The following is a 27923-nucleotide window of genomic DNA, read 5'->3' as shown; positions in this document are numbered from 1 at the left end:
ATGCTGGCTCCTAGGGGGCAGGTGTTAGTGAATGCTGGCTCCCAGGGGGGCAAGTGTTAGTGAATGCTGGCTCCCAGGGGGGCAAGTGTTAGTGAATGCTGGCTCCAGGGGGGCAAGTGTTAGTGAATGCTGGCTCCCAGGGGGGCAGGTGTTAGTGAATGCTGGCTCCCAGGGGGGCAAGTGTTAGTGAATGCTGGCTCCCAGGGGGGCAAGTGTTAGTGAATGCTGGCTCCCAGGGGGGCAGGTGTTAGTGAATGCTGGCTCCCAGGGGGGCAGGTGTTAGTGGGTGCTGGCTCCCAGGGGGGCAAGTGTTAGTGAATGCTGGCTCCCAGGGGGGGGCAAGTGTTAGTGAATGCTGGCTCCCAGGGGGGGCAAGTGTTAGTGAATGCTGGCTCCCAGGGGGCAGGTGTTAGTGGGTGCTGGCTCCCAGGGGGGCAAGTGTTAGTGAATGCTGGCTCCCAGGGGGGGGCAAGTGTTAGTGAATGCTGGCTCCCAGGGGGGGCAAGTGTTAGTGAATGCTGGCTCCCAGGGGGGGCAAGTGTTAGTGAATGCTGGCTCCCAGGGGGGGCAGGTGTTAGTGGGTGCTGGCTCCCAGGGAGGGCAGGTGTTAGTGGGTGCTGGCTCCCAGGGGGGCAAGTGTTAGTGAATGCTGGCTCCCAGGAGGGCAAGTGTTAGTGAATGCTGGCTCCCAGGGGGGGCAGGTGTTAGTGGGTGCTGGCTCCCAGGGGGGGCAAGTGTTAGTGAATGCTGGCTCCCAGGGGGGGCAGGTGTTACTGGGTGCTGGCTCCCAGGGGGGCAGGTGTTAGTGGGTGCTGGCTCCCAGGGGGGCAGGTGTTAGTGAATGCTGGCTCCCAGGGGGGCAAGTGTTAGTGAATGCTGGCTTCCAGGGGGGCAGGTGTTAGTGGGTGCTGGCTCCCAGGGGGGCAAGTGTTAGTGGGTGCTGGCTCCCAGGAGGGCAAGTGTTAGTGAATGCTGGCTCCCAGGGGGGGCAGGTGTTAGTGGGTGCTGGCTCCCAGGGGGGGCAAGTGTTAGTGAATGCTGGCTCCCAGGGGGGGCAGGTGTTAGTGGGTGCTGGCTCCCAGGGGGGCAAGTGTTAGTGAATGCTGGCTCCCAGGGGGGCAGGTGTTAGTGGGTGCTGGCTCCCAGGGGGGGCAAGTGTTAGTGAATGCTGGCTCCCAGGGGGGGCAGGTGTTAGTGAATGCTGGCTCCCAGGGGGGCAGGTGTTAGTGAATGCTGGCTCCCAAGGGGGGCAGGTGTTAGTGGGTGCTGGCTCCCAGGGGGGCAGGTGTTAGTGGGTGCTGGCTCCCAGGGGGGGCAAGTGTTAGTGAATGCTGGCTCCCAGGGAGGGCAAGTGTTAGTGTGGTGCTGGCTCCCAGGGGGGCAGGTGTTAGTGGGTGCTGGCTCCCAGGGGGGGGGGCAAGTGTTAGTGAATGCTGGCTCCCAGGGGGGCAAGTGTTAGTGAATGCTGGCTCCCAGGGGGGGCAGGTGTTAGTGAATGCTGGCTCCCAGGGGGGCAGGTGTTAGTGAATGCTGGCTCCCAGGGGGGCAGGTGTTAGTGGGTGCTGGCTCCCAGGGGGGCAGGTGTTAGTGGGTGCTGGCTCCCAGGGGGGGAAGGTGTTAGTGAATGCTGGCTCCCAGGGGGGCAGGTGTTAGTGGGTGCTGGCTCCCAGGGGGGGGGCAGGTGTTAGTGGGTGCTGGCTCCCAGGGGGGGCAGGTGTTAGTGGGTGCTGGCTCCCAGGGGGGGCAGGTGTTAGTGGGTGCTGGCTCCCAGGGGGGGCAGGTGTTAGTGGGTGCTGGCTCCCAGGGGGGCAGGTGTTAGTGAATGCTGGCTCCCAGGGGGGCAGGTGTTAGTGAATGCTGGCTCCCAGGGGGGCAGGTGTTAGTGAATGCTGGCTCCCAGGGGGGCAGGTGTTAGTAGGGTGCTGGCTCCCAGGGGGGCAAGTGTTAGTGGGTGCTGGCTCCCAGGGGGGGCAGGTGTTATTGGGTGCTGGCTCCCAGGGGGGGCAGGTGTTAGTGGGTGCTGGCTCCCAGGGGGGCAGGTGTTAGTGAATGCTGGCTCCCAGGGGGGCAGGTGTTAGTGAATGCTGGCTCCCAGGGGGGCAGGTGTTAGTGAATGCTGGCTCTCAGGGCGGGCAGGTGTTAGTGGGTGCTGGCTCCCAGGGGGGCAGGTGTTAGTGGGTGCTGGCTCCCAGGGGGGGCAGGTGTTAGTGGGTGCTGGCTCCCAGGGGGGGCAGGTGTTAGTGGGTGCTGGCTCCCAGGGGGGGCAGGTGTTAGTGGGTGCTGGCTCCCAGGGGGGCAAGTGTTAGTGGGTGCTGGCTCCCAGGGGGGGCAGGTGTTAGTGGGTGCTGGCTCCCAGGGGGGCAGGTGTTAGTGAATGCTGGCTCCCAGGGGGCAGGTGTTAGTGAATGCTGGCTCCCAGGGGGGCAGGTGTTAGTGAATGCTGGCTCCCAGGGCGGGCAGGTGTTAGTGGGTGCTGGCTCCCAGGGGGGCAGGTGTTAGTGGGTGCTGGCTCCCAGGGGGGCAGGTGTTAGTGGGTGCTGGCTCCCAGGGGGGGCAGGTGTTAGTGGGTGCTGGCTCCCAGGGGGGGCAGGTGTTAGTGGGTGCTGGCTCCCAGGGGGGCAAGTGTTAGTGGGTGCTGGCTCCCAGGGGGGCAGGTGTTAGTGGGTGCTGGCTCCCAGGGAGGGCAGGTGTTAGTGGGTGCTGGCTCCCAGGGGGGGCAGGTGTTAGTGGGTGCTGGCTCCCAGGGGGGGCAAGTGTTAGTGGGTGCTGGCTCCCAGGGGGGCAAGTGTTAGTGGGTGCTGGCTCCCAGGGAGGGCAGGTGTTAGTGGGTGCTGGCTCCCAGGGGCAGGTGTTAGTGGGTGCTGGCTCCCAGGGGCAGGTGTTAGTGGGTGCTGGCTCCCAGGGGCAGGTGTTAGTGGGTGCTGGCTCCCAGGGGCAGGTGTTAGTGGGTGCTGGCTCCCAGGGGCAGGTGTTAGTGGGTGCTGGCTCCCAGGGGGGGGCAGGTGGAGGGCTCTGTACGGGGAAAGAATCTCGTAGATGAAGCCCACCCCCACAATCACCACAATACAACAATAACAATCCATATTGCACCACAATCAGCAGACTTAACAACAATCATAGACAGTAATACACACCAAATCCTGTATTCAATACAACAAAATAAACAAATAAAAATACAGCAAATACCCCTGTCACATTCAATTATATAATTATCTAATTATTATGTATAAATTGACGTAATATTACAAACTGAATATATAATGACTTTCTTACAAGAAGGTAAGTAATAACTCGCTCTGATATTCACTTCTTGCCTCAAAAATTAATAAAAACTCTTAACTTAAGATATGGCAAAAAAAAAGGTGTTTTCAATTAGATTGCAATTACCGCCGTCAAACACGGTATGTACCCCATAAAACACCTGAACACATTATCAATATCAGTTATGCAGGTGTTTTATTCTGAGGGTCAAGGGAAAAGTTGGCATTTCAATTCGTTTTGTTTGTTTGTGTGTTTGTGTCTCTCGGGGGGTTTATTGTGTGTGTGTGTGTGTGTGTGTGTGTGTGTGTGTGTGTGTGTGTGTGTGTGTGTGTGTGTATGTGTGTGTGTGTGTGTGTGTGTGTGTGTGTGTGTGTGTGTGTGTGTGTGCGTGTGTGTGTGTGTGTGTGTGTGTGTGTGTGTGTGTGTGTGTGTGTGTGTGTGTGCGTGTGTGTGTGTGTGTGTGTGTGTGTGTGTGTGTGTGTGTGTGTGTGTGCGTGTGTGTGTGTGTGTGTGTGTGTGTGTGTGTGTGTGTGTGCGTGTGTGTGTGTGCGTGTGTGTGTGTGTGTGTGTGTGTGTGTGTGTGTGTGTGCGCGTGTGTGTGTGTGTGTGTGTGCGTGTGTGTGTGTGTGTGTGTGGGGGGGGAGGGGGGGTTGTGTGTGTGGGGGGGGGGGGTTGTGTGTGTGTGTATATGTGTGTGTGTGTGTGTGTGTGTGTGTCTGTGCGCCTGTGAACAGCAGTCTCATGTGCGGTACTGTATCAAAGGCTTTTTGGCAGTCCAGAAATATGCAGTCTGCCCAACCATCTCTGTCCTGTCTTATCCTCGTTATTTTATCATAGAATTCCAGAAGGTTTGTTAGGCACGATTTCCCTTTCCAGAACCCATGTTCATGTTTGTTCACAAACCTAATGTTCTCCAGGTGTGCAACCAGTCGTAGCTTAATTATATATTTACCCAGTCGTCTCACATTTACGCAGGGGTTCGAACTCCGGCCTTGTGATGAGCGGGGCGGGCCTCTACATCCCTCTACACCGCCTCCTTAAGCTAAACAACCACATTAAACACAATCAAAAACAGAACACCAGAAAAAATCCACAATACAGAGAACAATCAACAATACAGAGAACGATCCACAATACTGAGAACGATCCACAATACTGAGAACGATCCACAATACTGAGAACGATCCACAATACTGAGAACGATCCACAATACTGAGAACGATCCACAATACAGAGAACGATCCACAATACAGAGAACGATCCACAATACAGAGAACGATCCACAATACTGAGAACGATCCACAATACAGAGAACGATCCACAATACAGAGAACGATCCACAATACTGAGAACGATCCACAATACTGAGAACGATCCACAATACAGAGAACAATCCACAATACAGAGAACAATCCACAATACTGAGAACGATCCACAATACTGAGAACGATCCACAATACAGAGAACAATCTACGATACAATAAGTCATCTATAAGAGTTAACTACGGAGCTTAACTACCCCTCACACACACCCAACAGCCTCGTTACAGCTCACAATACAAACAATAAACAGTTACAAACAATTACAGCAACACATACAGAATCACGAGACCAAAAAAAAAAGTTGGTGTATTTTTTAAATCGAGAATACAACAACAACAACAACATTAGCCCGTGTGTAGCAGGTGGGGGGGGGGGCTAAGGGCCAATTAACCAAAGGTCAGAGTAATTAGCACCGTGACCCCGCCCAATCAAGCCTTAACGACACTGCCAAACAAGGGCCAAATTAACAGCTCTGACACTGAGTCTATAACTAACCTTATCTTACAGCCCCCTCCCCGCCCCCCTCTAGTGATACAGCACTACAACAGCGATACAATCTGACACCATGTGATACAACACGCCACCACCCTGCATGGAATACAACAGAACGGTGTTGTTTTTTTCGTTACAGGAAGGAGCTGTACTTCCCTGTACCGTACTGTCTACTGGTCTTCCCTGTACCGTACTGTCTACTGGTCCTCCCTGTACCGTACTGTCTACTGGTCCTCCCTGTACCGTACTGTCTACTGGTCTTCCCTGTACCGTACTGTCTACTGGTCTTCCCTGTACCGTACTGTCTACTGGTCCTCCCTGTACCGTACTGTCTACTGGTCCTCCCTGTACCGTACTGTCTACTGGTCCTCCCTGTACCGTACTGTCTACTGGTCCTCCCTGTACCGTACTGTCTACTGGTCCTCCCTGTACCGTACTGTCTACTGGTCCTCCCTGTACCGTACTGTCTACTGGTCCTCCCTGTACCGTACTGTCTACTGGTCCTCCCTGTACCGTACTGTCTACTGGTCCTCCCTGTACCGTACTGTCTACTGGTCCTCCCTGTACCGTACTGTCTACTGGTCCTCCCTGTACCGTACTGTCTACTGGTCCTCCCTGTACCGTACTGTCTACTGGTCCTCCCTGTACCGTACTGTCTACTGGTCCTCCCTGTACCGTACTGTCTACTGGTCTTACCATCACACAAACACCTCCAGGGAACACAGGAGCCGGCTACACACCTCCCCGGTACTAAGATAACCCCCAACAGGCTCCCCCGGTGAACCGGGAGGTATAGACACGTACCGGAGATGATGACCCGGCCGGCGGAGGACTCGCTGATGTCCCCGGTGAGCGTGTGGTTGGCGCGGCACCGGTAGCTCCGGTACCCGTCGCTGGGGTCCGCCCGGTAGATGTGCAGGGACCCGTCGTGGAGTATGGTGTACTTCCCGCCTGCGGCACCCAGGGGGAAGGGGAGAGAGGGTGAGAAGAGCCGCAGGTTATATGTATATGGTCTTAGATATACTATGCTGCTTATATTATTATAGTCTTACTTGTATATATTGTATAAGATTTAAGAGTAAAGTTTCTGACTCACAGAAGTTTGAGTAAGTTAAGTAATTTAATCTTCAAACAACATTAAAATAGATATATAATGTTGAGACATTGAAGACAGTTGATTCTTTTGAGAGATTGTGTTGTGATTGGGATTGGGGCGAAGGGTGAGGGGTGAGAAGTGTGGTGATTGATGCCCAATCATTTCCGTCCTTGACCAGTTTCCAACATATATTTGGCTTGACATATATATATGAAGGTCAGAGTGTGAAATATCTTTGTGTATTAATTATTTTAATCCAATAATTGTTATAGTGCGTTGTTATTATTATAAGTATTCTATTTTCAACTCAATCCAACCCCTAGTTCTATTTTCTCTTCCTTTATTGAATTCCTTGTTTCAGTCTTTTGGAATCCAATTCCCTTGACTCCAAAATCTTACACTCTCCATCACCAGTGTTGAATTCTTACCGTTTCTCTCTCATTTCTTGTTTCCCATTCATTAAATACCTAGTTCTAATTACTAATTCTTGTTGTAAACATTGTCTGACGTTCCAATTCCCCGTTGTTCCCGTTCCAAGGCCAGGCTGTTCCCGTTCCAAGGCCAGGCTGTTCCCGTTCCAAGGCCAGGTTGTTCCCGTTCCAAGGCCAGGCTGTTCCCGTTCCAAGGTCAGGCTGTTCCCGTTCCAATTATCAACCTGATTCTTAAATAAAATGTTCTTATATTCCCCCCCCCCTCCCCCCTCCCCAACCACTTCAGTTAGACCGTCCAAGTGGATAAGAACATAAGAATAAAGGCAACTGCAGAAGGCCTATTGGCCCATGCTAGGCAGCTCCTATCTATAACCACCCAATCCCACTCATATACTTGTCCAACCCGCGCTTGAAACAATCGAGGGACCCCACCTCCACCACGTTACGCGGTAATTGGTTCCACAAATCAACAACCCTGTTACTGAACCAGTATTTACCCAAGTCTTTCCTAAATCTAAACTTATCCAATTTAAACCCATTGTTTTGTGTTCTGTCTTGTATTGATACTATTAATACCCTATTAATATCCACTTTGTTATGTCCATTCATCCACTTGTAAACCTCTATCATGTCACACCTAACTCCTCGCCTTTCCAGTTGTCAGAAATCCGACACACACATAATAACATAGTTATCCCTTTAAAGAAGAGAGAATGGGTGATTTCGTGACATCATCGACGTCACGTATTTACATTACTTATAATCTTTTTATACTACAGTATAGCTTAATACTCTATTCCTTAAACATAAATAGAACCATCAAATATTTGAGTGGGTCTCCCCCTGGGAGCGTCGTACACACACTGAGACAATAACATCTAGAGACGCTGTAGAGTGGCTCTCCATATGAGGTGATTTATCTCGTTAGACACCCAGACTACGTGTCAACAAGCGAGCAGCCAGCACAACAGCCTCTCAACAATCACAGCAACACCAGTATCTGTCTTACCAAGTATTTTTGTTTAACAGTGGCCATAGTTATTCATAAAGAGGTAGGTGGTTATAATGCATGGAAAATTCCCATAACCAAGTACGTTTACTCAGCTCAACACACTCATATTCCAGGTCATACCTGTACTTATATGTTTAGGGAAACATTATTAATTCTTTAAACTCTGCAGGTAATTGTGATTTGGAGTTACAAGCAGCAGAGCAGACAGTTGGCCTTCCATATAATATTATTACCTAGCTGTACACCAAGCTTTGTAGGCCTCCAGACAGTCGCCATTACGTGGCACTCAGAGGCACAGGGCCACACCCAACTTTGATGCTACAATTACACAGCCTTAGCAGGCCCCTTCAACAGGAACAGCTAAGCCCTCTTTTTTTACAATACTGTAGACATAGTATTAGAAATTAATTCATTATTGCCATAATAATAATAGTAGATTAGACCACCATATGTGGTATGATTATAATTTATATTTATTAGGTAAACAATTTGTGGTTTATGAAGGAGCCATCTCAAAGTGGTTTAAGCTGCAAATTGTCCCCCCAATTATGTGAGATAAATTCAGGCAGCTGAATCAGTACATACAGTCTACTAACTTACTTACTTAATTACTTACGTGCTTAATTTACTAACTTATTACTAAGAACTAACTAAGAAAATTAATCAGATAAAAAAATTATCATATTAAAGTCAATTAAGAAATATTTAGTATTTACAGAATTTAAAAAGAATTAAGCTGCTAGGATTTTCCCACACCAGTGAATGCAATTTAAGCTTTGTTAATCTCTCTTCATATGACAGGTTTCTAATTTGGGGAATTAACTTTGTCATCCTACGTTGGACACGTTCAAGTGAATTTATATCCATTCTATAGTATGGCGACCAAAACTGAACTACATAATCTAAATGGGGCCTAACCAGAGCAAGATATAGCTTGAGAACCACACCAGGTGTCTTGTTACTAACGCTGCGATTAATAAATCCCAGTGTCCTATTTGCCTTATTATGAACATTCAGGCATTGATCTTTTGGTTTTAAATTCTTACTAATCATAACTCCCAGATCCCTTTCGCAATCCGACTTCGCAATCTCAACACCATCTAGCTCGTATCTTGTAACTCTTTCATCATTACCTAGCCTCAGAACTTTACATTTATCAGCATTAAACTGCATCTGCCAATCATTTGACCATTTCAAAACCCTATTTAGATCGACCTGAAGTGACAGTGAGTCTTCTTCCGTGTTTATTTTCCTGCCGATTTTTGTATCATCGGCAAATTTGAAAATGTTGCTACTCAAACCAGAATCTAAATCATTTATATATATTATAAACAACAGAGGTCCCGGACAGAGCCTTGAGGCACCCCACTTACAACATTTTCCCACTCTGATTTAACCCCATTTATACTAACTCTCTGTTTCCTTTGGTATAGCCATGCCCTAATCCAACTTAATATAGCACCCCCAATACCATGAGCCTCTATTTTTTTAATCGGTCTTTCATGTGGCAAAATGAATATTGTGAATCATTTATTAATTTATGTTTTTCAAGATGAAGACGAATTGAATTTGCAATTGTTGATTCAAGTAACTTTCCCACAATAAATGCTAGGCTAACTGGCCAATAGTTTGACGCAAGTGATCTATCTCCTTTCTTAAATATTGGCACCACATTAGCTACCTTTTGTACTACGCTCTCTTTCTACCTATAAGGTTCTTCAGGTCCTTTGTTATCCACTTTGGGTCATTAGTATTCGATCTATTCAATTTATATGGTATACTACATTCTTGGGCTTTGCTTAGAATATTTTTAAATAAGTTATATTTTGAATCCACATCGAAATCCCTTTTAATGTCACCTATCGCTGCAACCAGTTCTCGCACTTACTTATAGTCAATATTTGGCTTATTAATATGTGCATATGTGTCATACTAAATTATTATGAATATTTGAGTTTACCTTGAAAAGCTGAATAAAAAACACCGACCTAACCTAACCTTCTTAGTATGTTAAGATAAGCATCTTATTGCTTCTTAATTACAATTAGTACTTAACCTATACCTACCTATAGTGATATTACAGTTTTATAAAAATAATATAAAACTAAAATATTTCAATAAATTGTAAAGTAACTCAGGATATTGTCAAATTTTGTATAAAATCTCTACTGTTTAATAAAAGTGAAAAAGAAATTCCTATTATTAAAACTGGTGTTTAGGAAATTTTTGGGAGACATCTCCCGTCACTCAGGGTGCAGTCGCACCTCCACAGACCTCCAGTATCAGCTCTTGATACTGGTAATGGCTCAAAAGGGCCACCACTTACGGGCTATTCATGCCCGTGCCACCTTTTGGGTGGCTTAATCTTCATCAATCAATCAATCAGCAAATTTTTAGAAAGAGTTTGTACCTTGAAAAGAATATATAACCTGGCATATACCGCATATTTACTTATTAATAAGCCAAAAATGAATATAAGCAATAAGTAATATATGTACTCTCTTGTGCGAGAGCGGGTTCACGTCTCACTTCAAGACCGACCCAACCCTCACGCCCAAGATTTTCCAATCTATTTGACTCAGACAATTTCTTAGGCTATTAAAATCATTTTAATAGCCTAAATTTTCATTTAATTAGTATATTTTGGATGGTCACTATTCCTTTCCCCCGTCCCATCCCTAATCTTTATCCTGATACCTTCCCAGTGCTATATAGTCGGAATGGCTTGGCGCTTTCCCCTGATAGTCTCCCCCTCTGTTACAAATGGTATCAGTGGTTCAGTGCCCGTCCCCACAAAAGGTAAATGATTTGCGCAAAATCAAAATATATATATATATATATATATATATATATATATATATATATATATATATATATATATATATATAAATCATGTTATACATTTACAATTAGTGTGTAGTTAGGCGAAAGGTCGGGAGGTAGGGAGCCGGTCGGCCGAGCGGACAGCACGCTGGACTTGTGATCCTGTGGTCCCAGGTTCGATCCCAGGCGCCGGCGAGAAACAATGGGCAGAGTTTCTTTCACCCTATGCCCCTGTTACCTAGCAGTAAAATAGGTACCTGGGTGTTAGTCAGCTGTCACGGGCTGCTTCCTGGGGGATGGAGGCCTGGTTGAGGACCGGGCCGCGGGGACACTAAAGCCCCAAAATCATCTTAAGATAATCTCAAGAAGGTAGGTTGGTGTTTTAATTGTGTTGGCAACTACTTCACCTCACAGGTGTGTTCCAAACAGTGCAGGTGAACAAAGACATGTTCTTGTTCACTTCCGCTGTTCTAATATATGTGAACGACCTATCTGAGGGTGTGACGCCGTCTAACTACGGAAAATAAATAATAAAACATGATTTGATTTCCAGACTGCTTGAAAATCGCATAGAGTGGGGGGGGGGGGGATTTTAGATGCCTATATTTCTTAAAAGCATGGCACAAGGGCCGACCCCATGGCATTCATAAGACAAATATATATATATATATATATATATATATATATATATATATATATATATATATATATATATATATATATATATATATATATATATATATTGTAATTGGTTGCTTGTAATGCAATTGTTATTTACAACGTAATATTACGATCTAGAATTATATCATATAAGTACAAGAAGCAATTAACTAACAGCAGATGGCAGGGGGAGATAGGGAGGACGGGGAATACAGAGGTGGGGATAAAGGGGGGGGGGGAGTACGAAGGGGGATACAGAGGTGGGTGGTGTGGGGGGGTAAGGGAGAGCTAGATTAGTTCGGCCGCCTCAATCAACACTTTTAGGGGATATTTTATGGGCGGCAACACCAGCACGGGCGTGACGCCTTCACTGTCTGCCGCCTCGCGCCCACCCCCACACCCTGAGCTGTTGGTCCTGACCACACCCACACTCACCCGAACACACCCCACACTCACCCGAACACACCCCACACTCACCCGAACACAGCCACACTCACCCGAAAACAGCCACACTCACCCGAACACACCCCACACTCACTCGAACACAGCCACACTCACCCGAACACACCCACACTCACCCACACTCACCCGAACACACCCACACTCACCCAAACACACCCACACTCACCCGAACACACCCCACACTCACCCGAACACACCCCACACTCACCCGAACACAGCCACACTCACCCGAACACAGCCACACTCACTCGAACACACCCGACACTTACCCGAACACACCCCACACTCACTCGAACACACCCACACTCACCCGAACACACCCACAGTCACCCGAACACATCCACACTGAGACAGTAACCAGCCTGCAGGATGAGTTGAAGGCAGCAAAAGAGGAAATAAAAAGCCTGAAAGAGAATCCTACTCAATACCAGATGCAAACCATCCCTCAGGAAGGCGGTAATGTTCTTGTAGAGGGGACTTCTACAATACAACCCTCATTTGCAGAATGGTATAAAAAGAGCCCTGAAGCTAGGTCTGCAGTAAGGGAAGTTGCCATGGAAGTGGCCTCTTCTCAGGAAGCAGCTTGATGTACTAGCTGGCTGACAGAGAGAAAAAGAGCAGTAGTAGTAGCAGGCATTAAGGAGCAAACAGGGAGAGGAGAGACAAGGACAAAAATTCAGTTACTGAGATCCTTACAGAGATAAGGATGGAGAGGGCTGATGAGAATATCGAAAAGTTTTTCAGGCTTGGACAGTACAACAATGATAGAGACCGACTGATAAAGGTGGTATTCATGAGCGAGAACACAAAAGAGGACCTGTTAGCAAAGAAGAGTGGACTAGCAAATGTACAGAAGTTCAAAAAAATGTTCCTGCACAGAGATATGACAAGGGACGAGAGAGTGAGGGCAGCAGATGCGAGGCGGGAACGCAAGGAGAAAGAAAGGAGTCAAGGAACCACAACCCTGAACCCTACAATCTCAGAGGGGAAGTGGGGAACCCTCCACAAGCAGTTCAATAGGCACAGGGAGAGGAGCACTACCCCACCTTCCACCCAATTGACATCCTACCTACCCCAACCCCTGCCACTCCCCCCATTAATTGCCCACTTAGGGCATCCTCCCCCCACTCATCTCCCTCCCCAGGACCTCCTTTCTCCCCAACCCCCAAGCCTTCCCTTCTCCCCCATGCCCTCCCGTCTCTTCCCCAAGCCCTCCGTTCTCCCACAACCCCCAAAGCCCTCCATTCTTCCCCACCCCCCTAAGCCCGCCCTTCTCCCCAACTCCCATAAGCCCTACTTTCTTCCTCACCCCATTTAGCTCTCCCTTCCTCCCCACCCCTCCCAAGTCCTCCCTCCTCTTCTACTCCTCCCCCTTCCCCCTCATCCTCCCAAGCCCTCCCACCCCTCCCTTGTACCGCCTAGCCTCCCCCCCTCTCACCCACCCATCAAGCCCTCTCTCCTACACCACCCTCCCCATACCAGATCCTCCCAGCCCCCGTACACCCCAGATCCCCCAGGTCCCCCTCCCTAGGCCCTCCCATCCCGGACCCTCCCTGTTTCCCTGCTTCAGGGGAATCAACAGAAACTGAGGAAGGACAGAAGAGAGTCAGTTTCAGGGTGATGTACTCGAACATATATGGGATCACAAGCAAGGCAAGTGAATTATGGGAAATAGTACAAGAAGGAACCCAGATGTAGTCGGACTCACAGAAACAAAACTCTCAGGAATAATAACTAATGTGGTGTTACAGGAGTACACAGTGATAAGGAAAGAGAGGGAGGGAAGGGGAGAAAGTGGAGTGGCCCTACTAATGAGAAAGGAATGGAGTTTCAAGGAGATGACTATCCCAGGCTGCGAGGGATTCAGAGACTACATAACAGGCACCATGGCAATGGGAGGACCAAGAATAGTAGTAGCAGTAATATACAACCCTCCACCAAATGACAGAAGACCCAGTCAAGAGTATGACAACAACAACATGGCAGTTAACACTATAATTGAGAGGGCAGCCTCTGCTGCCTGTAGAAATAGATCCCGCCTGCTAATCATGGGGGACTTCAATCACGGAAGGATTGATTGGGAGAACAAGGAACCGCATGGAGGCGAGGATACGTGAAGAGCCAAACTATTGGAGGTGGCGACAAGAAACTTCTTAACCCAGCATGTCAGGGAACCCACAAGGATGAGAGGAAACGACGAACCAGCGAGACTTGGCCTAGTCTTCACTCTGAACGACTCCGACATAAGGGATATCAGTTTCGAGGCCCCAGTTGGAATGAGCGACCACAGTGTACTGACGTTTGAGTATCTGGTTCAGGAAGGGTTAAAGAACTCGAGGAGGGGAACTGAAAAAAACTGGCATTCCAAAAGGGAAACTATGAGGGAATAAGGAAATTCCTAACAGATATAATATGGAAAACAGAGCTTGGGGGAAAGATGGCCCAAGACATGATGGTTACATCACGCAAAAGTGTAAGTAGGCCGCAGACAAGTTTGTCCCAGTCCAAAAGGAAAACAGAGAAATGCAGATGAGAAACCCATGGTTTAATCAGAGATGTAGGCTAGCTAAGCAGCAAAGTAAAAGGGCGTGGATAAACTATAGGAATAACAGGACAGTTGAGAGCAGAGAAAGATACCAGAATGCCAGGAATGAATATGACAGGTTGAGAGACAGGTTGAGAAGAGAGGCAGAAAGACAATACGAAAATGACGTCGCAAGCAAGGCAAAGACTCAACCTAAATTGCTGCACAGCCACATCAGGAGAAAACCCCCAGTAAAGGAACAGGTAATGAAATTGAGGATAGGGGCAGACAGAGTTACTACAAACGACAAGGAAGTGTGTGAGGAACTGAATAAGACATTCTGGGAGGTCTTCACATTAGAGCAAGGAGAATTTCCAAAGATAAGAGAGGGAATAGTTAACCAGGAATCACTACAAGAGTTTGAGATTACCAGTGGGGATGTAAGGAAGCTTTTGCTAGAGTGGGATGTGATAAAGGGATGTGACAAATAGGCCCGGAATATCGCCATGGATACTAGAGGAAGGAGCAGAAGCACTGTGCCTGCCACTCTCCATAGTGAATAACAAATCACTGGTAACAGGTGAACTGCCAAGAATTTGGAAAGCAGCTAATGTAGTCCCGATATACAAGAAAGGAGATAGACAGGAGGCACTGAACTACAGGCCAGTGTCCCTAACCTGCATACCATGCAAGCTGATGGAGAAGATTGTGCGAAGAAAGCTAGTGGAACATCTGGAGCGGAAGAACTTTGTAACACAGCATCAACATGGGTTCAGGGATGGCAGGTCTTGCCTCACAGGGTTACTTGAATTCTACGACCAGGAAACAAAAATGAGGCAAGAAATAAAAGGGTGGGCAGACTGCATATTTTTTTATTATGAGGATGATTAAAACAGAGGATGGCATATAGGAGTGATGCCATATTGGAGTGATGCCATATTGGAGTGATGCCATATTGGAGTGATGCCATATTGGAGTGATGCCATATAGGAGTAATGCCATATAGGAGCGAGGCGTCAGACTGGCACAAGATGCCAAGTAATGTCCCTCAAGGGTCGTTAGTGAGACCCAACTAGAAAAATGAATATGAACAGAAGCTTGAGATGAGACTCGTCCCAGAATTGTGGGGAATAGGGTGTGAAGAGAGACTGAAAGAGCTGGACCTGACGTCGCTGGAAGAACGAGGAGTGTGAGAGGAAACATGATAGAGAAGTATAAAATACTTGGGGGGGGGGAGGGGGAGGATGATTCAGTGCACAATTAAGGGATGAATGAAGAACAGTGAAGAACAATAGAACATGGCTGGATGCGTGAGACAGATGAGCCAGAAAGAGAAGGCTTTTCCAGCATAAGAATATTAGGAAAATGGAATGAACTAAGCGAATAGGTCATAGAATTTAACTTCCTTTAAATTTAAAAAAATAGATAGAAAAATAGGTTGAGCCATTCATTGTATTAAGAGAGCCAGCTGCTGGAAAGGCAGAGTCAGGGAGCTGAAGCTTGACCCTGCAGGTGTACACAGGTGAGCAGCCAGGCAGTAGCCACCAGGCACCAACGCTGTGCCACCTGCACATTCAACATTCATTCCTGGGAAAAACAACCACTCGTGTCTAGATTAAATTCCTGCAGGTAATTAGTTCGTTGCAAGAGACCCGAGAGAACGGTTCTGTGTCGGCGAGATGGTGCTCAAGAGGCTCCATCAACACTCTCTCTCCGCTCTCTAGTACACAGTAATGCGCCTTTATTATGCCCACACCCTCAGATCACCAGCAACAGTTGGGCTCTTATGGACACGGTCGCTCGCCCTCTTCTTCCTCTCCACGGTCTTCCCGCCAAATACAATGCGCAGTCATCCTACCCTCGGTGTACCACCTGATTTGTTTTGGCGGGAAAGCGATTTTTACTTAAGGGAGAACTGGGTTTAAGCGAGTGACTTTCCTGGTGTGTGAGGTGGTGATGGTGCAGGAGGGATCCACTTGTGAGCCACACTCACTAACATTACACACTTTACTGTCAAGTGAGCCTCACTGACCCACCACTAACACACTTTCCAGTCAATATGATCCGTGATCACAGAGCAGTGTTGGTAGAGAACACACCTGCATGTAAGGAAGCCCATAGTGGTAACATATATAGGGATAGTACCCCATATCACTGATACTACCACAACCGACTTGAGAATGGTCCAGGACGGACCGAAACGTCGTCGTCCCTTCACTGTCTAGTGTGTGGTCTGGTCAACATAGTGCCCCACGTGTCAACCGTCCCAAGATTGTCTCAAGTATACAGACTCCAGCTTACTGCCAGTAATGTGCTCAGGAGACACACGGCCTAGTGTCAGCACACTAGTACTTCAGTAGTAACTGGCCATGTCACTCTCAATAACCTATGCCATGGTAAAATATTGAGGCCATGTGATGGGACCGAACACACGTACGTGGACTTCCCAGGTACACCACACACACACACTTCCCACTGAACCATCATGAGGTCACACCTATCTGGAGTAGTACTCGGCTGTCATGTATAAGTAAGGCAGCACACAGTGCTAACTGGCAGGCTCGTAGACACATAATAGTGTTTAGTGCAGTAGGACAGCCATAGGCAGGTCAGGAGTGCACACTCCAGACCATACCCAGCAAATGTATCGTAATCACAGAACAACTAACTACTGACTCCACACACAAATATATACATACGTAAGTATCCACTAGCGAAATGTTCAGAGTTTCGTTATTTTTGTATACAAATATATATATTGAATGGTCACACCATGAAATATATCTTAGCCAGGTTGATGCACCTCAGGCTCCATCTTAGAGGTAATAAAGGACTAGCTCTTGACAGCTTTTTAAGACCGAACTTTAAGAGTAATCCTTAATGGAGAAGAATGTGTAATCCACTCAGCAGGTGCCAGCATGCCCCAGGGTCGTGTGCTTGGGCCCTCTCACATACAACCTCTATTTCAACGCTCTAATTCACCTCGCTCCTGAAGCTCAAGCCTATACTGATGACCGCATGCTGGCCTTCACATTGGGAATGGAAGAAATGCCAACTGCTACAAGACTCATCAATCACAAACTTTCAACAATTTCAACCTGAGGAATGAGACAGCAGGTCACATATTCAGTTGACAAAACTCAGGCGACGATTATAACTAGACCGCATATTGCAAGTCAGACAGGCTTGCAACTGGGGGGCAAGAATCCACAGTTCACAGACGAAGCTGACGTATGGGGCAAGAAGTGTGACTCTGCTCTGGCAATGAAGAGCCACGTGTTCAACAAGCCCAACAGTCAGCCAGGACACTTACAGCCCTTCAGTGCATATCTCAACTCCTGGACAGCAGTGGCTGCAAAATCTTACATGATTTAAAAATGCAAAAATCTATCAGACTGTTGGAGAGTTGGGAGCCGTGCAGGATGGCTCATCTCTAGTGTCTGCTGGCAACGGTCTCAACATCAGAGTCTGCAACACCGTCGTCACGTTGGTGGACTTACTGGTATGTACAAGGCCAACATTCTCAAAGTTCCGCACCTGGCCCAACCCCGTGGACTACCAGTAGTTGGCACCCGTAGCACTAGGCTGTCAACCTTCAACAGTGTCGTAGTGGAACTGCCTTTCTCAAGAAGATCACTCCATCAGCCATCATTCACTCCGAGGCTGACTGGCATCTGCAACTTGTTGGCCCAACAGGATGATACGCGGGAGATCAGGTCAACCAATCACATGAAGGCTCTGGCACACTCTTGGCTACTGGCTCATCCTCTTCCTTATATGAGTGTTACTTTGATTTAAATAAAGATCAATCCAATACAAAATAAAGATAAAGATCAATCAAGAAAAGAATGTAGAGGCAGCCATCAGGTTTTGACCGGAGTGAGACAACGGCTCTTGCTTGCAGTTTCACCAGGTGCTTCTCTTGACAGTCTGAATGATTCCCTAGTCTCTCTGTCTGTCTCTGTCTCTCTCTCTCTGTTTCTCTGTCTGTCTGTCTGTCTGTCTGTCTGTCTGTCTCTCTCTCTCTCTCTCTCTCTCTCTCTCTCTCCCTCCCTCTCTCCCTCTCGTCGAGAAAGAGAAAGAGATATTAAATATTGCCAAAAAACACAAAAACCAAACATCCTGGCCAAGATGTCGGCCAAGTTGCCCCCTCCCCCCCCCCTGGCCGGCCAGCGCCCCTCACCCCCCCCCCCCTGACCGGCCAGCGCCCCTCACCCCCCCCCCCCCTGGCCGGCCAGCGCCCCTCACCCCCCCCCCCCTGGCCGGCCAGCGCCCCTCACCCCCCCCCCCTGACCGGCCAGCGCCCCTCACCCCCCCCCCCCTGGCCGGCCAGCGCCCCTCACCCCCCCCCCCCTGGCCGGCCAGCGCCCCTACCCCCCCCCCCCCCCTGGCCGGCCAGCGCCCCTACCCCCCCCCCCCCCCTGGCCGGCCAGCGCCCCTCACCCCCCCCCCCCCCCTGGCCGGCCAGCGCCCCTACCCCCCCCCCCCCTGGCCGGCCAGCGCCCCTCACCCCCCCCCCCTGGCCGGCCAGCGCCCCTCACCCCCCCCCCCTGGCCGGCCAGCGCCCCTACCCCCCCCCCCCCCCTGGCCGGCCAGCGCCCCTACCCCCCCCCCCCTGGCCGGCCAGCGCCCCTCACCCCCCCCCCCCCCCCCCTGGCCGGCCAGCGCCCCTCACCCCCCCCCCCCCTGGCCGGCCAGCGCCCCTACCCCCCCCCCCCCCCCCTGGCCGGCCAGCGCCCCTACCCCCCCCCCCCCTGGCCGGCCAGCGCCCCTACCCCCCCCCCCCCTCCCACACTTCACAATAAAATCCAGTGTAAACACAGTCGATCAATGCGCCCGCTCTCTTGACCCCTTGTGTAACTACAATATAAAATTCCTTCACTCGTTGAGCGCCGACGAGGCTTCGTTGAGCGCCGACGAGGCTTCGTTGAGCGCCTGTACGAGGCTTCGCTGAGCGCCGACGAAGCTTCGTTGAGCCCCTGTACGAGGCTTCGTTGAGCGCCGACGAGGCTTCGTTGAGCGCCGACGAGGCTTCGTTGAGCGCCGACGAGGCTTCGTTGAGCGCCTGTACGAGGCTTCGCTGAGCGCCGACGAAGCTTCGTTGAGCCCCTGTACGAGGCTTCGTTGAGCGCCGACGAGGCTTCGTTGAGCGCCTATACGAGGCTTCGTTGAGCGCCTGTACGAGGCTTCGTTTAGCCCCGCTACGAAGCAGCCAGTATAGTCGCGCCTCGCTCTAGGCTGACACTGAAAACATATCGCCAGGTATATTCCAAGGATTCCAACGCGATGTTGATCCTTGCAAGCGTAATGCAATGGAGATGTTGGACGCCTATAGTTGCAACACACCGTTGATCAGTATGCCAGCCATCCCAGAACACTGGCCCATTAGCACGCCTCAAATTGCAACAAGATACATATACTGACAACCCGAAATTGCAATGCAAAGTAGGTGGTGGAGGCCGGCGCTGGCACCGTGGTCAGGCTGGCACCGTGGTCAGGCTGGCACCGTGGTCAGGCTGGCACCGTGGTCAGGCTGGCACCGTGGCCAGGCTGGCACCGTGGTCAGGCTGGCACCGTGGCCAGGCTGGCACCGTGGCCAGGCTGGCACCGTGGTCAGGCTGGCACCGTGGTCAGGCTGGCACCGTGGTCAGGCTGGCACCGTGGCCAGGCTGGCACCGTGGCAAGGCTGGCACCGTGGTCAGGCTGGCACCGTGGCCAGGCTGGCACCGTGGTCAGGCTGGCACCGTGGTCAGGCTGGCACCGTGGTCAGGCTGGCACCGTGGCCAGGCTGGCACCGTGGTCAGGCTGGCACCGTGGTCAGGCTGGCACCGTGGCCAGGCTGGCACCGTGGTCAGGCTGGCACCGTGGTCAGGCTGGCACCGTGGCCAGGCTGGCACCGTGGTCAGGCTGGCACCGTGGCCAGGCTGGCACCGTGGTCAGGCTGGCACCGTGGTCAGGCTGGCACCGTGGCCAGGCTGGCACCGTGGTCAGGCTGGCACCGTGGTCAGGCTGGCACCGTGGCCAGGCTGGCACCGTGGTCAGGCTGGCACCGTGGTCAGGCTGGCACCGTGGTCAGGCTGGCACCGTGGCCAGGCTGGCACCGTGGCAAGGCTGGCACCGTGGTCAGGCTGGCACCGTGGCCAGGCTGGCACCGTGGTCAGGCTGGCACCGTGGTCAGGCTGGCACCGTGGTCAGGCTGGCACCGTGGCCAGGCTGGCACCGTGGTCAGGCTGGCACCGTGGTCAGGCTGGCACCGTGGTCAGGCTGGCACCGTGGTCAGGCTGGGCACAGTGCAACACTAGGTTAATCCTTGAGTCAAGGGGGCAGTCTACCTTGACAGTGTCCAGGACGCAGTCAACCTTGACAGAGTCCAGGACGCAGTCAACCTTGACAGTGTCCAGGTCACAGTCAGCTACTGTCTAAAAAGCGCTAAGTATACCAAAACACATATACGCACATATACGCAAGCAAACCCACATATATACGCACGAACACCCACATATGTATGCACATATACGCACGAACACCCACATATACGCACGAACATTCACATAAGTACGCACATATATGCATGAACACCCACATATGTACGCACGTATACGCACGCACACATACACACGCACGCATGGTGGGCTTCATCTTGTAAAGGCGTAAATGTAAATCCAATAATGTTGAACATTGGCGTGGTGTGGAGAGGTGCCCGGGAGCCCCAGTGGTGCTGCCCACTACTCTCCTCCACTCTCTTACGCTGCTCCCTCACTGAGGTGCCCGGGAGCCCCAGTGGTGCTGCCCACTACTCTCCTCCACTCTCTTACGCTGCTCCCTCACTGAGGTGCCAGGGAGCCCCAGTGGTGCTGCCCACTACTTTCCTCCACTCTCTTACGCTGCTCCCTCACTGAGGTGCCAGGGAGCCCCAGTGGTGCTGCCCACTACTCTCCTCCACTCTCTTACGCTGCTCCCTCACTCTTCACGGGTTTACACCTCTCCACAACTGACCTATGTGAACACTCTCATGTTCTTTGTAAACCTTGCACACACACACACACACACACACACACACACACACACACACACACACACACACACACACACACACACACACACACACACACACACACACACACACACACGCACACACACACACACGCACACACACACACTGTATATATATATATATATATATATATATATATATATATATATATATATATATATATATATATATATATATATATATATATTATATATATATATATATACCTGCATTTGGGTGAGGTGATATGTTACAACAGTTTTGGATGAGGTGAAAACAAACTTTCAACACAAGACAGAACACGAAACAATGGGTATAATATTTTGTAAGTTAAAGGGAAGAATGAAAGTAACTGCAAAGGGCCTATTGGCCCATATTTCTTGATGCTTCTATATTGGAGTGGAGTCTTGAAGTGGGTAGAATATAGTTGTGAATTAATTGGCTGTTGATTGCTGGTGTCGACTTCTTAATGTGTAGTGCCTCGCAGATATCTAGCCGCCTGCTATCGCTGTATCTATCAATGATTTCCGTTTATATAACATAAAAATGTTAATGTTCGTTTGTGCATAACCGCTAATCTCCAAAAGTTCTTCACTGATTGCTTTGAAATTTTGACACAACGTTGCATTCGAATAGGCGCATGTTTTTATATACCTACTATATAGATGCCACCCCTGTGACAGGTAAAAACATGCTTTTCTTCAAAAACAGCACCACCTGTTGCATGTAAGAGCAACACACATGCTATACTAAATATGTTACAATTCCATTTCAGTGTTTCTGATTGCATTGATAAATTGAATTTTCATAGATTTTAATTTATTTTCATTTTGATTTAATTATTTTGTGTGAAATACGTTGGAACTGAGCTGTGTTGTTCACCATACCGTTCATTTCGTGAGTGTAGTTTATTTTTTTATTTTTTCATATTTTCATTTCATTTTTAACTGTTATTCTTATATTTCAGTGATGGGAACATCAGATCTCTTGATGTTCCCAATTTTCTGATGGGAACATCAGACCATTTGGGAAGGCATCGGACGAGGGAGTGGGGAATGGTGGGGAGGACGAGGGGACGGGAGTGAGAGATGGTGGGGAGGACGAGGGGACGGAAGTGAGAGATGGTGGGGAGGACGAGGGGACGGAAGTGAGAGATGGTGGGGAGGACGAGGGGACGGAAGTGAGAGATGGTGGGGAGGACGAGGGGACGGAAGTGAGAGATGGTGGGGAGGACGAGGGGACGGGAGTGAGAGATGGTGGGGAGGACGAGGGGACGGAAGTGAGAGACGGTGGGGAGGACGAGGGGACGGAAGTGAGAGACGGTGGGGAGGACGAGGGGACGGGGGAGTTTGGGATAGTGGGGACGAGGGGACGGGTGAATGGGGAATGGTGGGGAGGACTAGGGGATAGGAAAGGTTGGTGAGCCACAGCAACGCGTGACCGGGTACAGCTAGTATATGAGGGAGGTGAGTGAGCGTGTTACTCAGGTGAGTGTACTCACCACTCTCCAGGCCGGGCTGAATAACGTAGGCGTCATCCTGGACCCACGCAACCACCTTCACGAACTCTCTCACGAACGGCGGGATCCTGCAGCTGTGTGGGGGAGAGAACGTGGGTGAGTCATTACCCACCCTGGGTGTTGGGTGAGTCATTACCCACCCTGGGTGTAGGGTGAGTCATTACCCACCCTGGGTGTTGGGTGAGTCATTACCCACCCTGGGTGTAGGGTGAGTCATTACCCACCCTGGGTGTTGGGTGAGTCATTACCCACCCTGGGTGTTGGGTGAGTCATTACCCACCCTGGGTGTTGGGTGAGTCATTACCCACCCTGGGTGTTGGGTGAGTCATTACCCACCCTGGGTGTAGGGTGAGTCATTACCCACCCTGGGTGTTGGGTGAGTCATTACCCACCCTGGGTGTAGGGTGAGTCATTACCCACCCTGGGTGTTGGGTGAGTCATTACCCACCCTGGGTGTTGGGTGAGTCATTACCCACCCTGGGTGTTGGGTGAGTCATTACCCACCCTGGGTGTAGGGTGAGTCATTACCCACCCTGGGTGTTGGGTGAATCATTACCCACCCTGGGTGTAGGGTGAGTCATTACCCACCCTGGGTGTAGGGTGAGTCATTACCCACCCTGGGTGTTGGGTGAATCATTACCCACCCTGGGTGTTGGGTGAGTCAATATGGGAGAGTCAACTGAGACCTCCGCCCCCTGTAAACCACGACCTCCGCCCCCTGTAAACCGTGACCTCCGCCCCCTGTAAACCGCGACCTCCGCCCCCTGTAAACCGCGACCTCCGCCCCCTGTAAACCGCGACCTCCGCCCCCTGTAAACCGCGACCTCCGCCCCCTGTAAACCGCGACCTCCGTCCCCTGTAAACCACGACCTCCGCCCCCTGTAAACCACGACCTCCGTCCCCTGTAAACCACGACCTCCGCCCCCTGTAAACCACGACCTCCGCCCCCTGTAAACCGCGACCTCCGTCCCCTGTAAACCACGACCTCCGCACCCTGTAAACCACGACCTCCGTCCCTGTAAACCACGACCTCCGCCCCCTGTAAACCACGACCCCCGCCCCCTGTAAACCACGACCTCCGCCCCCTGTAAACCACGACCTCCGTCCCCTGTAAACCACAACCTCCGCCCCTGTAAACCACGACCTCCGCCCCCTGTAAACCACAACCTCCGCCCCCTGTAAACCGCGACCTCCGCCCCCTGTAAACCGCGACCACCGCCCCCTGTAAACCGCGACCTCCGCCCCCTGTAAACCACGACCTCCGCCCCCTGTACACCGCGACCTCCGCCCCTTGTAAACCATGACCTCCGCCCATGTAAACCGTGACCACCGCCCCCTGTAAACCGCGACCACCGCCCCCTGTAAACCGCGACCACCGCCCCCTGTAAACCGCGACCACCGCCCCCTGTAAACCGCGACCACCGCCCCCTGTAAACCGCGACCTCCGCCCCCTGTAAACCGCGACCACCGCCCCCTGTAAACCGCGACCACCGCCCCCTGTAAACCGCGACCACCGCCCCCTGTAAACCGCGACCACCGCCCCTGTAAACCGCGACCACCGCCCCCTGTAAACCGCGACCTCCGCCCCCTGTAAACCGCGACCACCGCCCCCTGTAAACCGCGACCACCGCCCCCTGTAAACCGCGACCTCTGCCCCCTGTAAACCGCGACCACCGCCCCCTGTAAACCGCGACCTTCGCCCCTTGTAAACCGCGACCACCGCCCCCTGTAAACCGCGACCACCGCCCCCTGTAAACCGCGACCTCCGCCCCCTGTAAACCGCGACCTCCGCCCCCTGTAAACCGCGACACGGAAGGCTCCTCATACAGGCGGATCTTCAGAAATTTAATTAACTCCAGGTGCGTGTCTGCCCGTGTCCAGGGGTGGACACGGGCCAGGGGAGGGCTGCCATACTCCGTGTCCAGGGGTGACACGGGCCAGGGGAGGGCTGCCATACTCCGTGTCCAGGGGTGACACGGGCCAGGGGCTAGAGTCACACTAAGTGGCCCTCAGGGTAAGTGGAGGTTCGAACCGCCGCCACCCAACGAGAAAAGTTGCACAGATATCCCCCGGGGTCGTGAGGCTCCCCCAGGAGGCCCAGTGGTGGCTCCCCCCGGCCTCCGTCCACCCCAGCACACACCTCCCCCAGAGGCACAGGGGGCGAGGCAGAGTGAGTGGGGGACCCTGCCAGCAACTGCTGCCATCAAAGGTGTTCCTGTGTACCTTAGTGTACCAGATATGTGTAAACACAAACTAGGAGAGTGGCAAGGAAACAGGACTAAACTAACATGACACAGAGAGGTAAACTACCCCAACATCAGCAGGAAGATGACTGTGAACCACCAGGTTATCACACTTCAAAACAAGGGAGGTAGAACACACAGAGAACGATAAGGAAGTATGTGAAGAACTCAACGAAAATTTCCTGGAAGTATTCAAACGGGAACCACATTCACCAGTAGGGCTCATAGAGCCCAAACGGAGCAGGCACCGCTGCAGGGAAGGCACCGCCGTGTTAGGCACCGCCGCAGGGAAGCCTCAGAGTGTGTGACCGAGGTCGTGGAGCCAGACAACATATCGCCATGGGTACTAAGGGAGGCAGCTGAAGCATTGTGAGACCCTCTTGCCATAATATTTAGTTCTTGTCTAAGAATGGGAGGGCTGGCTAACTGTTGGAAATGACTAATGTTGTTCCCATCTACAAGGAAGGGGGGGGGGAGAGACAGTTAAACTACAGACCCCTGTCACTAACAACTATCCCCTTACAAGTTGTTATATCCGGAACAACCTAGTAGAACAGTTAGAAGAGATAAGTTTTGTCTCAAGACCCAACCACTTGGGCTGGACGGTAGAGCGACGGTCTCTCTTCATGCAGGTCAGCGTTCAATCCCCGATCGTCCAAATGGTTGGGCACCATTCCTTTCCCCCCGTCTCATCCCAAATCCTTATCCTGACCCCTTCCCAGTGCTATATACTAGTAATGGCTTAGAGCTTTCCCTTGATAGTTCTCTCTCAAGACACAAGCACAATTTTAGTCAAGGAAAATGTTGTTTGACAAACTTGCTCAAGTTCAACAGTAAGATCACACATATTAAACAAGAGAGAGAGAAGGATAGGCAGACTGCATATTCCTCGACATTTAGAAAGCATTCGATACAGTTGTCCCCATGAGACTGCTAGAGAAGGTAGAGAAGCAGTCTGGTGTAATAGAGCGTGAGAGCACCTCTCAGGAGGGCAGCAGAGGGTCACAGTGAGGTACACAACAATGTACCAATATTAACCCCGTACACACCAACTATAAATACTCCAACAACAGTAGAAGTGAATATAGTCAACAAGTTCAAGAGAGTGCGGGCAGCGGGCGGTGAGCCGGTCACTCCCCGCCCCGGTCACTCCCCGCCCCGGTCACTCCCCGCCCCGGTCACTCCCCGCCCCGGTCACTCGCCTCCTGAGGCTCCAGTAACTCTCCAGGTGTTAATGAACACCACTTGACACACCTTGTGAGTGCCGGAGCCAACACTTGTACCACCCGGCTCCTCTAAGTGGTCCCAACTACCTGTTTGTTCTCATTAGTGGTCGGAGTATTGTTATTGTGACCCCTACACCACCCCCCCAGGTCACGTGACACCTACACCACACCCTCAGGTCACGTGACCCCTACACCACACCCCCAGGTCACGTGACCCCTACACCACACCCCCAGGTCACGTGACACCTACACCACACCCTCAGGTCACGTGACCCCTACACCACACACCCCAGGTCACGTGACCCCTACACCACCCCCCCAGGTCACGTGACCCCTACACCACACACCCCAGGTCACGTGACCCCTACACCACCCCCCCAGGTCACGTGACCCCTACACCACCCCCCCCAGGTCACGTGACCCCTACACCACACACCCCAGGTCACGTGACCCCTACACCACCCCCCCAGGTCACGTGACCCCTACACCACACCCCCAGGTCACGTGACCCCTACACCACACACCCCAGGTCACGTGACCCCTACACCACCACCCCAGGTCACGTGACCCCTACACCACACCCCCAGGTCACGTGACCCCTACACCACACACCCCAGGTCACGTGACCCCTACACCACCCCCCCAGGTCACGTGACCCCTACACCACACACCCCAGGTCACGTGACCCCTACACCACACCCCCAGGTCACGTGACCCCTACACCACACACCCCAGGTCACGTGACCCCTACACCCCCCCCAGGTCACGTGACCCCTACACCACACACCCCAGGTCACGTGACCCCTACACCACACACCCCAGGTCACGTGACCCCTACACCACACACCCCAGGTCACGTGACCCCTACACCACACCCCCAGGTCACGTGACCCCTACACCACACCCCCAGGTCACGTGACCCCTACACCCCCCCCCAGGTCACGTGACCCCTACACCACACCCCCAGGTCACGTGACCCCTACACCACCCCCCCAGGTCACGTGACCCCTACACCACACCCCCAGGTCACGTGACCCCTACACCACACCCCCAGGTCACGTGACCCCTACACCACACCCCCAGGTCACGTGACCCCTACACCACACCCCCAGGTCACGTGACCCCTACACCACACCCCCAGGTCACGTGACCCCTACACCACACCCCCAGGTCACGTGACCCCTACACCACACCCCCAGGTCACGTGACCCCTACACCACACCCCCAGGTCACGTGACCCCTACACCACCCCAGGTCACGTGACCCCTACACCCCCCCAGGTCACGTGACCCCTACACCACACCCCCAGGTCACGTGACCCCTACACCACCCCAGGTCACGTGACCCCTACACCACCCCAGGTCACGTGACCCCTACACCACACCCCCAGGTCACGTGAGCCCTACACCACCCCAGGTCACGTAACCCTTACACCATCCCAGGTCACGTGACCCCTACACCACACCCCCAGGTCACGTGACCCCTACACCCCCCCAGGTCACGTAACCCTTACACCACCCCAGGTCACGTGACCCCTACACCATCCCAGGTCACGTGACCCCTACACCACCCCAGGTCACGTGACCCCTACACCACCCCCCCAGGTCACGTGACCCCTACACCACACCCCCAGGTCACGTGACCCCTACACCACCCCAGGTCACGTGACCCCTACACCACACCCCCAGGTCACGTGACCCCTACACCATCCCAGGTCACGTGACCCCTACACCTCCCCCCCCCAGGCCACCTGACACACAAAGAACAAACACACACAAATACAACCTGCTGTTTTTTTTTTACCTGAAAATTCTTAAC

At 51.8% G+C, this 27923-nt stretch overlaps 1 protein-coding gene across 1 annotated transcript in view; it reads right to left on the bottom strand.

The window, feature by feature from the left end:
• The window catches only part of LOC123758359 (Down syndrome cell adhesion molecule 4), a 228503-nt gene that overhangs the window by 177947 nt on the left and 22633 nt on the right, over positions 1-27923 (bottom strand). Inside the window, exons 10-11 of the mRNA XM_069323052.1 lie at positions 22619-22710; positions 5676-6027 (exon numbers count right to left, since the gene is read on the bottom strand). Of these exons, the coding sequence (XP_069179153.1) occupies positions 5676-6027; positions 22619-22710 (444 nt within the window). The remainder of the gene's footprint in view (positions 1-5675; positions 6028-22618; positions 22711-27923) is intronic.

The sequence above is a fragment of the Procambarus clarkii genome, chromosome 11, assembly GCF_040958095.1.
Source record: "Procambarus clarkii isolate CNS0578487 chromosome 11, FALCON_Pclarkii_2.0, whole genome shotgun sequence".
NCBI lineage: Eukaryota > Metazoa > Arthropoda > Malacostraca > Decapoda > Cambaridae > Procambarus > Procambarus clarkii.
Note: the sequence above shows the minus strand (reverse complement) of the source record. Positions and strands in the feature narration are given on the sequence as shown.